A 13,874-nucleotide genomic window follows, 5' to 3' on the forward strand; every position below is an offset into this window, starting at 1 on the left:
GCTGCATGAAATTTTCATGGTGGTTTAGAGCCACAATTCGAAAATGCTCCACTAAGTGCCCAAAATGTCTCAAAGCAAATAACACGCTGGTGGAAATCAAAGCCTAATTAACATTTGGCTTCGAGGCTGCCCTCTTCCTGTGCTAACCAGGGAGAGTTGGTTACTGCTGCTGCTGAGCTTATTAACATGGGATGCTCGGGCCTCCTTTAAAAGAAAATACTATTTTTTTTTTTTTTCCTACCAAAAAAAAAACTTTAGGGGAAAAAAAAGTTTTTTTAAAAAAAAGGTGGTTTCTGGTTTTCAGCAAGTGAAGGGCCGTGGCCTCAAAAAATTAACATTTCCAGCGTAATACTTTTAAAAGAATGACTGAAAAAGCCTTTTGTCTTTGATGGCTGATTGTTGTTTTTATTTCTTGTTAGACAAGTTAATGTAAATCGCATTGACAGGGCTACTCCAAACACACTGATTTGTTGACATTAAGCTGCTGGGAGATGGAGGGTTGTGTCAGCACCTACAGTGAACTGTCAGGTTAACAAAGCAAGGATGTTTTCTTGGGGGAGGGGAGCAGAGTTGGGGGAAGGGGGGGGGTGTTTTGTTTTTATTTTAAGTTTCCTTTAATCCTCTGTTAGTCTTGTATCTTGATAACCTCCTTTGGAAGGTAATCAGGGCAGGTCAAGAGGTGATGCTGACCCGGGAAAGGGAAGCAATCTTTCAGCGATCGAACAAACTCCAACCTCTGCTGTCCTGAGCAGTTCACTGAACTCTCTGCAAAGGGGGTTCAGTTTTGGTGGTTTTTTTGTTTGGTTTGGTGTTTTTTTTTTTCCTTTTCTGCTTATTTTTGCCAGATGGCAGTCACAGATTTCAGCTGGGGCCACGCAAACAGTGCAGTGTTTTTGCCTTATTCGCCGTGCTGGCATCTCTTCCCGGTGGCAAATAAATACATCGGCCACAGCAGCTCTTGCTTTGGTGGAAAGAGCTTTGGAAGTGTTTGTTTTCTTTTTAAAGAGAACTATTACCTATGATTTTATTTTAAAAGCTTTTCATATTTTAAAAGGCCATGCACTGTGCACGGCAGTCATATGCCTTGAACTTTGCACCAACCACAGCCTTGACCATGTTGGGAGGGACCCAAGTGGAAAATAAGTCACAAAAAGATCATATGAGTATCAAGGACACCTTCTTTAGATTGACACAAGTCCTGTCTGTGCTGAGATAATGTCCCTTTGCCCTCAGAAGATCTGAGCAAGTTTTGCTTGAGCTGATCCCTGCTGTCACCTGCCAGGGTTTGACACCCATCACCTCCATCTTAAGGTAGCACAGCTGAGGCGTCTGGATGTTGGCTTGCAGAATGTACTTAACAGCCATAAAACTGGTCCTGTGGCACTTTGGTTTCCTCCTCATCCTCCTTAGACCAGGTTCAGGGAACCCATATGTTGCTTTTTTAATACTCTCTCAACTGCTGAGCAGCTGGTGCCTCGGTTGGAGCCTTGATGGGTTGTAGGCACCTACAGGTGATGACCACTCTGTATCTCTCTCTGCCTTTCTTGCTGTTGCTTTGCTCTCTTCTGCATTTGACTTTCAACTCCCTGTGTTGTCCTCTGTAGGGGGATGTAGATGTCCACTCTACAATGTCGGTGAGTACAAGACTGCGTCTCATGCGCGTGTGCTCTGCTCTGCTCGCACCTCAAGTGTTAGAGGGTGAGTTGAACCAGAAAAGGTCCTTAGACTCAGAAAGGAGGAAAGGAAAACACTGAGTAGAAGTTTAAATTAGTAAGATGAGAGACCAGGGGAAAGGGTTTCCTTCCCGACAGGTCACCCAGAAGTGTGCTGTTGCAGGAGCAGCGCTAAATTGTTGCTTTTAGAGCACAGCACATTTAATTGCCTCCTTTTATCCCCTGTGCACCCCTAAATGTGCAGGGAATTAGGGGAAATGCCGGCTATTAGGGAAAGCATGATGGGATCTTCAGCCTCTGCTTGAAAGAGAAAAGATCTCTGTAAAATCCCTCTCATTTATTCAGACAAAACTGGGATTCCAGCCTGATGTTCCTCCTGGTCTTAGTGTTCCAGCTCGGGGCTTGGACCACTAAACCTTTCCTCTGGTTTGAGGGATAGAATAGTATTTTATCCACAAATTCTCATGAGTTCTTGCTGTTTACTCTCATCCTCTTTGGATTAGGACAATTAGCACACATAAAGCAAAGGAGACCTTTCAGACCTGCCTTCTGGTTCAGCAAACCCCTCTAATTGTCATTTCTGCTCGTTTCATGTGTGGGAGAAAAAGCTGCAGTGCTTTCCAGGGTAGATTGCAAACAAAGAGCTCTCTAGCTCCCTTCTTTCCTCTATTCCCATGTCTGCAAGCCAAGGCCCGGGCAAGCAAAGCCTCATTATTTTTTTTTTTTTTGCTGGTGCAGCCCTGCTTGACCCAGCTGTGCAGTGGGAGATGAGGCCAGTGTGAAGATGTAGCCTCTACCCCAGCTTCTGCTTTTCTGTCTTTAACCCCTGCTCTTCATTTTGAAGCTGAGCTGCCACAGCAGTATTGATAGTTCACGCTGCGGTTGGGTGCGTGTACCCCTTTTCCTGGAAACTGAGCATAGCTAAGCCTTGAGTATTTGCAGGCTCTGGGCACCTGGGGGTTTCTAAGTCAACATTGAGGTCTCAAATCAACGCCAGCTTCTGGAAAGAAAGAGCCTTGTTAAAGCAATTTGAGGCCAGCTTCCATCAAAGCCGTGGCTGGGCTGCTGGCGAGGCTGTGGGAGCAGGCAGGGATGCTTTGGGCATCCCCCCATGGCTGTGGGTGTCAGGAGGGGTGTTAGATGTCGACCATCCTCTGTGGTGTCCTTAGGGTGTACCCAGAGAGAGACAGATGCAAAAAAAGTGGTATTGCCTCTGGCTTTTCAAGACTTCCAACAATTTAGAAGCCAGATGTATTTATTTCTTTAATTGAATCCAGTGCCTAGACAGCTATGGAGTCAGCTTCCTATGGAGAGGGGTGCATTAGTTTCATTAAGGTAAATCAATGAAAAGTAATACCTGGAGATCCCCTGGAAAGGGTCAGGAGTGGAGTAATCCCTTTATATGGTGGCACTTTGCTAGCCTGCTCTTAGTTGGGTTTGTTTTTAACTGCAACAGATTCTAATTTTCCTTTTAACCCCTCTAATTTTCCGTTCTCTAGGTAGTTTGTATTAATTGGTGGAAATAAATCACTAATCTGTCTAAAAGAGATTGAAAATAAAAATCTGATTGCATAAGCCAGCAGGACAAAGGAGCAATTGTAACACAGTCTAAAATATCCGGTGGGAAGTAGTTGTGGCTAATCCTGGAAGTTTCTTGGTGTTTTAGATCCAGATACATATAAAAAACCCTGAGTTGCTTGGGCTGCAGACATGGACAGGGCACGAGCAGCATCTCGAATCCTCCCTGGATGGTCTTCAGGGGCTTCCTCTGCCATCCAGAGATGGTCTGCGTCTCCTGGGGAGTTGCTCAGACCAGCTTGCCCTGAAGGTTGAGCCCTTAAAACAAGGGTGCGTTCATTGGTGGGAAGAAGATGGACTGGTGGCTGAAGCAGGGCTTGCATGGTTGTGTGGTCCTGTGCTGTCCACCTCGCTGTGGTCTGGTGGCTTTGCATTACTTTCCTGGTCTCCTCAGGCATCTCCAAAATCCCAGATACTTCCCAATATGAAGGGGTTGATAACAAGAGCTGATGGTTCCTTTAGAGCAAGGAGCAAAGCATTGAAATAGGGTGGATTTAGCTTTGTTGGCTGGGGAGAAGACTGACCTCTGATTAACCCAGGAGTGCTAGTTAATTAAAATCTGGGTTAGCCAAGTTGCCTTGTGATTACATGGTTTCTTGTCTGCTTTCAGCACTTTGAAAATTGATTGAAACTAAAATGCCTGGTCCCACAAATCCTTTTAAACAGGGTGTGCATGCTTCCCTAGGTATTGCTCCCCTTTGAGTAGTCACCTTGGCATGTTTGGCTTTGGTTTTTCTTTTACCAACCTAGATGCACAAAGCTATTTTCTGCTTGCTTTTGCTCGCACTACGTACACAAAGAGTCAGGTGTGTGGCACAGAGAATTTGGCAGCTCAAAATCCATCCTCAGTGTAAGGAATCCAAACCTGCCACCTCCTGCACCAGAGCCCCAGTGTCTACCTTGCAAAAAACTGAACAGAAGTTAAAAGTATGGGGTTGTTTGGTTTGGGGTTGTTTTTTTCAAATGTAAGTGAAAGAACAGACTTTGTGATTTTATCCTTTCCTCTTATTTAATCCACTGGCAACCCGAAATCTTGTGAAGTTCTTCCTAACTTGTGAGTGTGCAAAGGAGTGTCAATGAACACCACATCTGCTTCTAAAGTCCCCAGCTATCTTCTTTAACCTACTCATAGGAGGAGAATCACCTGCCCTACCCTCAGGTCCAATGTCCTTTGGGGTGCCCGTGCAGAGATCACTTGAATTGAGGTTGCGTGGAGAAGCGTTGGGAGCTTTTGCCCATCACTAGAGCCAATAGCAGTTGAGGGGCTGAAGTGGCTGCAATTAAAAACGTATCATTTGGTCACCATCACAGGGGAGCCTTCACACAGAGATAAGTTCTTCCTGGATCTTGCAGCCTAGGTTAGATGTAATAGTGAGAAAGCAAGCCAAGTATCTAAAAGGGCGGATCCTTATGGATTTCTTATGGTCCTTCCTTGTCTTCATGAATGGCAACAATTAACAGGAGCCTGCTGGCTTCATTAAAAAAGAACAGTGATTTCTACAGCTTTAACCATCCATATTCTTTTTCCTTCTGTCTGGTTTTCAACTCTAAGGTCTCGATATTGACAATGGAAATTTAATGTAAGATTTAGATTTTGGAAGAATGTAAAAGGAGCTGAAGTTTCATTCGCCACTTGTGTTGGTCATTCAGTGATCTGCTCTGCTTGGAGAAAAAGGAACCTCCTGCTTTGGGTGGTGAAGGCTCACGGGGTGGAAATGGAGTGGGTGGGTAGTTTGCTGAGCTTTTTTTTTTTTTTTTTTTTTTAAATTTGCTTTGAGCTCATCCTTTTTTTCCAGTCTGTTTGACATCTGGGCCTGCAATCACGTGTCAGTTGCGTTCCCAAGGGGCGGCCGCACGTCACGGCGACGTGCCGACCCTTCCTCCGGCGTCTCGGGAAGCAGGAATCTGCGTAAACAGGGAATCTGGAGCATCCCTGTGTGTGCAAAGGGTGAGAAACCCTCGGTTTCCATGTGCCAGAGGACTCTGCCATGAGGACGAGTGCAGCGTGCTCTGCTCCAACCCTCTAGATCTTTTCTCTTTCATTTATAACATCAAATTATAAAATTATACGGCGAAGACAGAGCAATACATTTCGCTCTCTTCAAGTCTTCCTACTGCCATAATTGGCACATGCTTTGCCCTGACAAATCAGCAGAAGGAAGAGTGGTTCTAGCTCTTCATACATTAAGGGGGAAAAAAAAAAATAATAAAAAAAATCTGTATTTAATCAACTTTTTGTTTCCAAAATGGCAGCTGCTTTGTATTTAACGGAAAATCACGCTCTTCCCAATGGAAAGAATGTTATTCCCAAAGCGGATACAAAAGAAAATAAAAGCCACAAAAGAGGAGGATGAAATATGCAATTTATTCCACCCCCCGCCCCCCGTTTGTTCCAGTTGTGGAGCTGTGCGCTCCTGTCGTGGCTGGGCCACGGCTCTGGTTTCTGTCAAGTAACTTGGAAAGTCTCAGCCTGTGGACACTGGGACCAGGACTGAGTGTTGCTGCTCATGGGGAGGCACAAATAGGACCCCGAAAAAATTGGGCTGCTTCTTGTGTGCACACAGAGACTCATTCAGGGCAGGTTGGTTGTGTTGGAGCACCACGGTTTTTCCTTGATGCTTCACGTTGCAGGGTCTTGGTGTCTTTTTCAGAGGTGAATGGTCTTTGTGGCAACACGGGTGGTGAGCATGGGAGGAGAACACTGAGGAGCATCAAGCCCATGCTTTCTTTAAGCCCACCCAGCAGGTCCTCAGGTCACCATGAATCTATGTCACCATCCTTTCTGGGTCTGCTGCTTTTATTTGATTTGAGACACAAGTACATGTTGGAAAATCAGTATTTAGCCTTGAGGGGGAGGTTCCCAAAGTGCCACCATGGCAAGTCAAAAGCCTCAGGTTTTTGTACAGTTCAGTCAATGGTGCGACTCAGTTTCGGGCTTGCTCCTGTTTCTGGACCACTCTGTGGAGATACCTTCTGGGGGAAGGAGAAGCAGTTGGAGCTGTTGGTGATGTGCTTTGTCCATGTATTTTGGGTTTTGTGTGGGGTTTGGTAGCTGCTGCCCTGCTGGCCCCTACACCTCCCTCTCTCGTGATGCTGTTCCTCAGCACAAGAAGGTGATGTGGCCAGTTGGAGTGCAGCTTGTAACGGTGTGGAGTATTTAGAGAGCAAGTTGATGAGAGATATGTATCTTTCATTGCTTAGAAAAGAGAGTCGTGTAAAGAAAGTGGAAGGCAACAGATTGAGAACTGGAGTTTGGTGCCATAGGCTGAGCCTCCAGCCTGGTGGGACAGTTTGGGTCTGAGGGTTTTTTGATGAATAAGTCTGTAGTTAAATCAAGTGGCTGACAAGGATAAAGCAAATCATTCCTAGTGACCTGACCTGGAGTGGCAAGAGTGTTTGCTCACCCATGTCTGGTATTGAAGGTCTTTGCACAGATCTCTGAAGTATCTCAGGAGACCTGACAGCAGTTGGATGCTCCAACACAGGCACCGCTCCTTTGGGTGCACCAGGCTCTGCACACAACTGTTTCATAGGATCACAGAATGGTTTAAGCTGGAAGGGACCTTAAAGATCACCCGATTCCTGCCATGGGCAGGGACACCTCCCACTAGACCAGGTTGCTCCAAGCCCCATCCAGCCTGGCCTTGAACACTTCCAGGAAGGGGGCGATAGACTTTCAAAAATCTATAAAGAAGGTCCAGAAAGTTGCTGAAAGTCTAAACTTTCCATGCTATGGACTTGTTAAAAGCAGCTAAGTAAAAATATCCTGCCATGCATTCATGTGGTATGGAAGGGAAAAGACACAGATCTTGGAGTCCTCTGTTTCCTTGACATTTTTTGCATATATGCATATAAAAAAACCACCCCAGAAGCTTCTCAGCTTTGCTGGGAACGACTGCAAAAAGGCCTGTGCCCATTTGGGTGCTTGTGTGTGCTGCTGTGAGGCTTCAAAGAAACTGCCCTGTGCTCAGTTGTAACAGCTGTGACCTGAGATACTTCCCTTCTCCACCCCCTCCCCTTCCTTCTATTTATTTATTTTCCTATTTAAAAAAATAAATAATAAAGTTGATGTCACTTATTGACTCTGATAGCACAAAGTCAGGGGAAAAACCTTGTTCATGGATCCTCTTATATCCTGGATCTCATGGTTATATGTGGTTACAGAATCCTTGAGTTGTTCTTTTTGCTGTTGGGTGCATTTGCTCCTGTGTGTGAGCAAGTAGATGAAGTTTCTAGTGCCAAGCCCCCTTGATGCCTGTGTAGGAAAAACCTTGCCATGGAGCTGGTTCCTTGAGAAATTGTCATTTGGTTCAAGAAAACAAACACCAACACAAAAAACCAAAACAACAACTCACAAAACAAAAACCCCACCCCCCAAAAAAAAAAAATCAGAATAAAATAACATTTTAGATCTATCTGTGGGATGTGGTTGTGACTGTCACCCCTCTCTGTATGAGAGCCTTGAGTGTCCCACCAGCTTCAGCCAAAATAGCCTCCAGCTGTTGACCTCGAGCATCTTTGCCACAGCCAAAGTGTTGTGGTTTTTCCTCTTGTGTTGGAATGTGGGGGGTTTTCTATTGGGCTGCAATGGTCGGCGTAACTGACTGGTGTATTTTTTGTGTGGTGAGGATAGTTGCTGCATTTGCTTTCCCCCCCATCACCCCCTTTTTCATTTTGTTTGTCTGATTGCCTCCCAGCTTCTGCTGGGAGTTCAGCTTTGCTGTGTTTGTCTTGCTGCCCTATCTGTGGCACTCTGTTTTCCCTTTAATGCTCAAAATAGACAATAAGTGGTAAATGTTTACCTCTGAAAAAGACACCCTGTCATTCTTTTTTAAATACCTCTGGAAGGCAGCCACCTAAACACGAGCTTGGGCTCAGCTTTGGCATGAGTTTATGAGCCATTCCACTTCCATCAGAAGATGGTGGCCTTCCAGGTTTGGTGGAGCAACTGCTCTTTTGATTCTTCAGATGCTGTCAGCTTTCCAGGTGAGTGGGTCTTTGCACAAGATAAATTTCACGTGAAATTGTGTTAGCACTGCTTGAAGGGGTTGCTCTTCATAGGTTTACTGTCACAGAGTGATGGAATACCAGGTTGGAAGTGACCTCAAGGATCATCTGGTCCAACCTTTCTTGGCTAAAGCACAGTCTAGAAAAGATGACTCTGTCCAAAAAAATCTTAAAAGTTGCTAATGTTGGGGAATCCACCACTTCCCTGGGGAGATTATTCCAGTGGCTGATTGTTCTCGTGAAAAATTTTCCCCTTGTGTCCAGTTGGAATCTCCCCAGGGGGAACTTTCACCCATTCATGTGAGTCATTCATTCCATGTGAGTCCTTTTAAAAAGGGAGTCTTCTTTGTAGCCACCCTTCAAGTACTCTGGTGAACCTTTGATATTTCAGTGGTGGAAGGTTGTCCCTTGAACCAAGCCGTTGTGTGATAGGGATGGTCAAGGTCATCTCCAGGCTAAAGTCCCAGTTTCACTCAGAAGAGGCTCTGACAGTATCTCAGTGGTGATAATCTGCTTCAATATGGTGGTTTGCTAATGGCAGTGAAGCTTCTTCTGTAGGTGACTATGAAGTCCTGGCTTGCTTGCAGCCCAAGTAATCAGGTGTAGAGGAGAGGGGAGCAATGCCTGCAGCTCCTCCTGTGCAGAGCATTGATCCTCCTCAACCAGAAACTTGTTCATCAGGTCACTTCTGGCATGGCAGATGCTGGGGAGAAACAGGTCTTCCTTATTCTTGGTATATCAGGACACAGATGCCTGTTCTATTCACTGCAAGTAGCAGGATGGATTTTGGGGCTGTTGGAAGGAAGGCTGTTGACATGAAAGTGATGACTTCCTGTAGGTCCCAGGTGTGCATTGAATCCCAAATTCCTCCCTCAAACCTGTGCCATTGTTGCTTATGCTTTCAGAGAAGACTGGGGGATTTGGGGCATCAGGAAACCTTTAATTTTGTAACTGCCAAATAACATGAAGACCTGGTGGAGGTTCAAGACTGGGAAACATCTCATGGATTTAAGGTTGAGAAACATCCTGTGGTTCAAAAACTGGGGAACAACCCTCTACCCAACAGACATTGCTCTGTGCTCACAAGTGTTGCTCTTTGCCGGCCTCCACTTGTTGACTAGAAGGTTGTTTCTTATTTTCCTTGGCAGATTTCAAAACTACGTGAATGTCAGCTTGTAGCTTGGTGACTGTTGCTTGTTTCCAGGTCCCTAAGTCAACACACTGGTTTCAGCTCCTGGAATGGCTTCATGGAGCCAGAGATCAAATCTGGAGCTTGACACTGGCTGAAATCAATAAGTGACCACTCATGTTCACCCATCAGTCACCTCTGATGTCCCACACTGGTCATGTCTAATGCAAAGTGACAGGGCTCAGCCCACAACATGTTCCCTGCTGGAAATCAGGAACCAGTCTGCTCCCATCTTCTTTCCATAATGCAAATGATTTTAGGAGGAAAAAGTGATTTCTTCTTCTTAATAATGGTTCTGCAAAGCCAAGTGAATAGAAGTAATTAATTAAGAGTTGTTCTCTCGATACCTAGTCTGAAACTAATGCTTTTAGATGTGCATTTGGTTTTCTGGGATGTGTGGTGATGTCTGACCATTATAGCCCTTAACAAGTCTAATTGTCTCCTGGACAAAGACACTGCATTGATTCTCCTTTTATATTAAACATAAAACTTTGTAGAAAAATTAAGTTTTCTTTTTGCTAATCTGTCTTGTTCCCAGTGATTTGATGCTTGTGCTGTTGTAACTCCATATGGTTACTTCCTTTCTCACACCATACCCAACAAAAAACCCAACCAAAAACCCCCACCAAACCCACTTTGCCAAAACTGAAAATGGATTTCACGGAATCATAGGATTGTCAGAGTTGGAAAAGGCCTCTAGAGATCATCTAGTCCAACTTCCCTGGTAAAGCAGGACCCCCTAGAGCACATTATTCAGGAATGCATCCAGGTGGGTCTTGAACATCTCCAGAGGACACTCCACACCCTCCCTGGGCAGCCTGTCCCAGGGCTGTCACCCTCACCATTAAGAAGATTTTCCTCATATTTCAGTGGCACTTCCCATGTTCCAGCTTGTCCTGGGCACTTGATAAAAGCTTTGTTTGTTTTTTAAGTAAACATCTTAAAACCAGCAGAGTCCTGGTTATACATTTGTTTTCACTGGGAAGTGTTTGTGTGTCTGGGTTGTGCTTTGGGCTGTTTTGCCATCTTCAGTGGCTGCAGAACAGCTGTTACTTTTTTTTTTTTTTTGGTAATTTTGAGATGCATCATTCCATCAGTGTTAAGAAGGTGGCCAATAAGAGGGCACGTGCAGGATGGGGAGTTTTCTTCTGAAAAGTTTGCAGAGATAATTTACTGATTTTGCACATGGTTTAATGAGATCTAGGGCTGTGGTGCTGCCAGCAGCAAGGACAGTCCACACACATGTGGGCGAGGAGGACATCATGCCTTGGGGTCTGCAGGGTCTGAAGTCTCCATCTGTGCCTGTCCAGAAAGTATCCCTGGGATTATTCCTGGTTTGATGGAGCTGAGCAATTGCTCATTATTACAGCATCACGTTTGTATCTGCTGCAGAATATTCCACCAATATTGCATTATGTATTGGAAAAGTCAGTAAATTCAGTGTCAAAATTAGTAAGACAACTTGTGGTGTTTACAGAAAAGGGGATGTGTAAATATACTGAGGAATTGCAATTTCTTGGCCCACTTTTCTGTTGTATCAAGTCCCTGGCTTTGCAAATCTAAATATACTTGATCACATCATTCCCAATGCTTGTTGCCAATTAAAAAGAAATTGTTGCTATCAAAAAAACAAAACAAAACAACAAAAAAAAGGAAACTCTGAGACCATTTGAAACCTGTCAGGCTTTGTTTTTCATGGAAATGATGCATTATTTCTTTGGGAAGTTGGTGGGGTGTTCGACAGGACTTCTGTTTGCGTTTTGGTGACCGTATCGCACATGGTTTGGCCAAGTAAAAAGCAGGAGGCCCCAGCAGCTTCCTCCTTGCTGAAAGCAGAGGTGCTTCTGCAGGGTGGTGGGACAAAGTCCCTGGGACAACCTGCTCAGGTGTCTTCTGGGACACTCTGGCCAGTGGCTGCTGCCACCATTTTGTCTCTGGCAGGGCTCGGTGTGTGCCAAGGAACCCCCTTGTCCCCACTGCGAGGTGGGTAGGGGGGAACAGCAGCCTATTCCTGATTGCATGTTAAGATTAATGGGTATTTATTTTAACAACCATTCCATTTCAGTAGCTTTTAATGAGTCCTTTGATAGCAAGTTCCTTAATTAACGAGGCAGCCTTTCGGCATTTCCTTTCCCTAATTGTTAACATATTTGCTGTTTTCAAACAAATGCGCTACCGGGAGCAGTGCTGGCTCTGCAGCCTCCGTGCCGACCTTCTCTCGGTGGCTGCCTGTTCTCCTGGGAAGTCAGAGGCTTCAATCTGCTGCCCAAGGATGAAATACAGATGAAATGAGATGATTTCGTGGCTGATCTCTTCACGTGTGGTTGACTTGGTGGGCTCCATGAGGAGAAAGTCCATGGCAGTATGTGTGAGCGTGGTGAGACATTGCCTGAGGTTGCCCAGAGAAGCTGTGGCTGCCCCATTCCCCAAAGTGTTCAAGCCTGGGTTGGATAGGGCTTGGAGCAACCTGGTCTAGTGGGAAGTGTCCCTGCTTATAGCAGGGGAGTTGGAGCTAGATGATCTTGAAGGTCCCTTCCGACCCAAACTATTCTGTAGTTCTATTATGTGCTCTGGTAGGTGACCTTGGTTGTGTCTTTGGGAGAGCTTCAGAGGTTTGGCTCTGCCCTTTCACTGGTTGGCATTACTACAGGGAACTTCTCCGGATGTTCCCAGAGGAAGCCTTGAGAGATGTCTTGGAAAACCCAATCACAGCCCTCAACTGCAAAGAGGTTGCACCAAAAGCCAGGAACCGAGGGATCTGTTGCCAGAAAGATGGTTTCAAACTTATCTGAGCCTCAAAACAAAAACCTGTGGCTTTTGCTCAGATAATACACTCAGAGTTGCTTTATTTCCCTGATTGTTGGAGCTGAGTGGGGGTGGCTGAGAGGCGCTTGGGTGTCTTAGCCATTGAGCTCTGTCAACCTTCACCCATGCCCCCCATTTGCCCCACACAAATCCCGTTCATTTTTAATGAGGTTTGCAAAGCTCTTGAATAAAGACCTGATACTGTAGAGCTTTTCCTGGAATTGCTTCATGGGATTTTAAGCTCTTCAGATTTCTGTCAAGTTGGTAAATGAGCAATCGGTGACTTTAAAGTGGTTTTCCCTGCTTCTTTTTTTGCAGACAACTCAGGTCACATTTGGGTTCCTCCTCCTTTGCTTTCCTCTCCAAATCACATCTTGCCTTTTCGAGAAATGGTTCCTGGGCTGGAGGGACCGCCGTGTTCAGACAAAGCATTTCTGAAATACAGGGAGGGAACAAGTTGGCTTGGAGCCACACTGGGGAGCAGGATCAGGATGTAACCCTGTGATTTCTCAGAGAGCTGGCACAGGGAGAGCCTTTGGGAGTGCCACCGGTTCTGCCACGCGTTCACAGAACTCATCAGGGTAATTAGCACCAGCTCTGGGCCGTCCCGGCTGAGCGCGGCGGCTCCTCTGAACCGCCAGGTTTTCTAGGAGCAGTGATGTCTAGGGATGACATCTTGGAGACATCCAGCTCAATCTCCATGCCAAGGCACATGTCCCAACATTGCTGCTGTGGGTGGGGCAGTTAAGGACTTTGGGAGGGGGGGAGGCTGGTGGAAAAGGTGTCGGTCACCAGCTCGACTCGTGTTGATGTGCTGAGGCGAGCGGGGACCTTTGTTCCCAGCACTGCAGGAAAGCTGGAAAATGAAGCAGGGAGGAAAGAAAATAACACTATGAAGTGCACTTCAGTGGTGAAGAAGTGCCAGAGAGGCAAGATGGGCACATTGTGGTATGAAGATGTGCTCCATATCTGCCATTGTGCAGCCCAGACCATCCCAAGACTGAGTGCAAACAACCATCTTCACTTGCTTATTAGGAGTGAAATATCAGTGGCCTGGTGCTCATTTTTATCCTGTCAACACTAGCTACTTATCAAGCAGATATCACAGTGTAGTTCAGGGGAAATAGTCTAAAATGGATGTTCTTGAGCCACTGCTGATCTTCTAAGTACTGTAAGTGGGCGTTTGTTGGGCTGAGTAGAGGTGTGGGGCAGAAGAGGGTTAGGGTCAGTCTGATTTATAAGGCTGAAAACATAAATTCTGGAAGGGTTTTAAATCTTGGGTGCCCAGGGAGTGAGCTGCTGGTCCTCCCTGGTGGTACCTTCCTTTCTTTAGCCAGACACTTAGAACAATTATTTAAATCCCTTTGGCATCTCCAAGCCCACTAATAGTAAATATAAGGAAAAATGGATTCATGCTTAAAAGGCAGAAAAAATACCTGTATATACTTTTGTCTTTCATCGTGTAATATTGGATCTGAACTGTCAGGCATTTGTATGTTCTTAAATCTAAGCTGAAAGATAAAGTCTTTTCTAAAGCAGAATGTTTTTAGGTGTTTAAACCTTAAGAATAACAGAAGTAAAATGTTGGATTCTCAGCTGGCATGAGAAGGCTCAGCTTCAGA

The 13,874-nt window shown here is 45.5% G+C and overlaps 1 protein-coding gene across 4 annotated transcripts in view; it reads left to right on the forward strand.

Annotated features, from left to right (window-relative positions):
- The window catches only part of EXOC6B (exocyst complex component 6B), a 332,586-nt gene that overhangs the window by 224,026 nt on the left and 94,686 nt on the right, over positions 1-13,874 (forward strand). For 2 of the 4 annotated variants that reach the window (XM_051617327.1, XM_051617329.1), the window contains exon 19: positions 1,605-1,634. The exons of the other annotated variants lie outside the window; for them this stretch is intronic. In XM_051617327.1, the coding sequence (XP_051473287.1) occupies positions 1,605-1,634 (30 nt within the window). The remainder of the gene's footprint in view (positions 1-1,604; positions 1,635-13,874) is intronic. 4 annotated transcript variants of the gene reach the window in all.

This window comes from Apus apus, chromosome 4 (genome assembly GCF_020740795.1).
Source record: "Apus apus isolate bApuApu2 chromosome 4, bApuApu2.pri.cur, whole genome shotgun sequence".
NCBI classification, from domain to species: Eukaryota; Metazoa; Chordata; class Aves; order Apodiformes; family Apodidae; genus Apus; species Apus apus.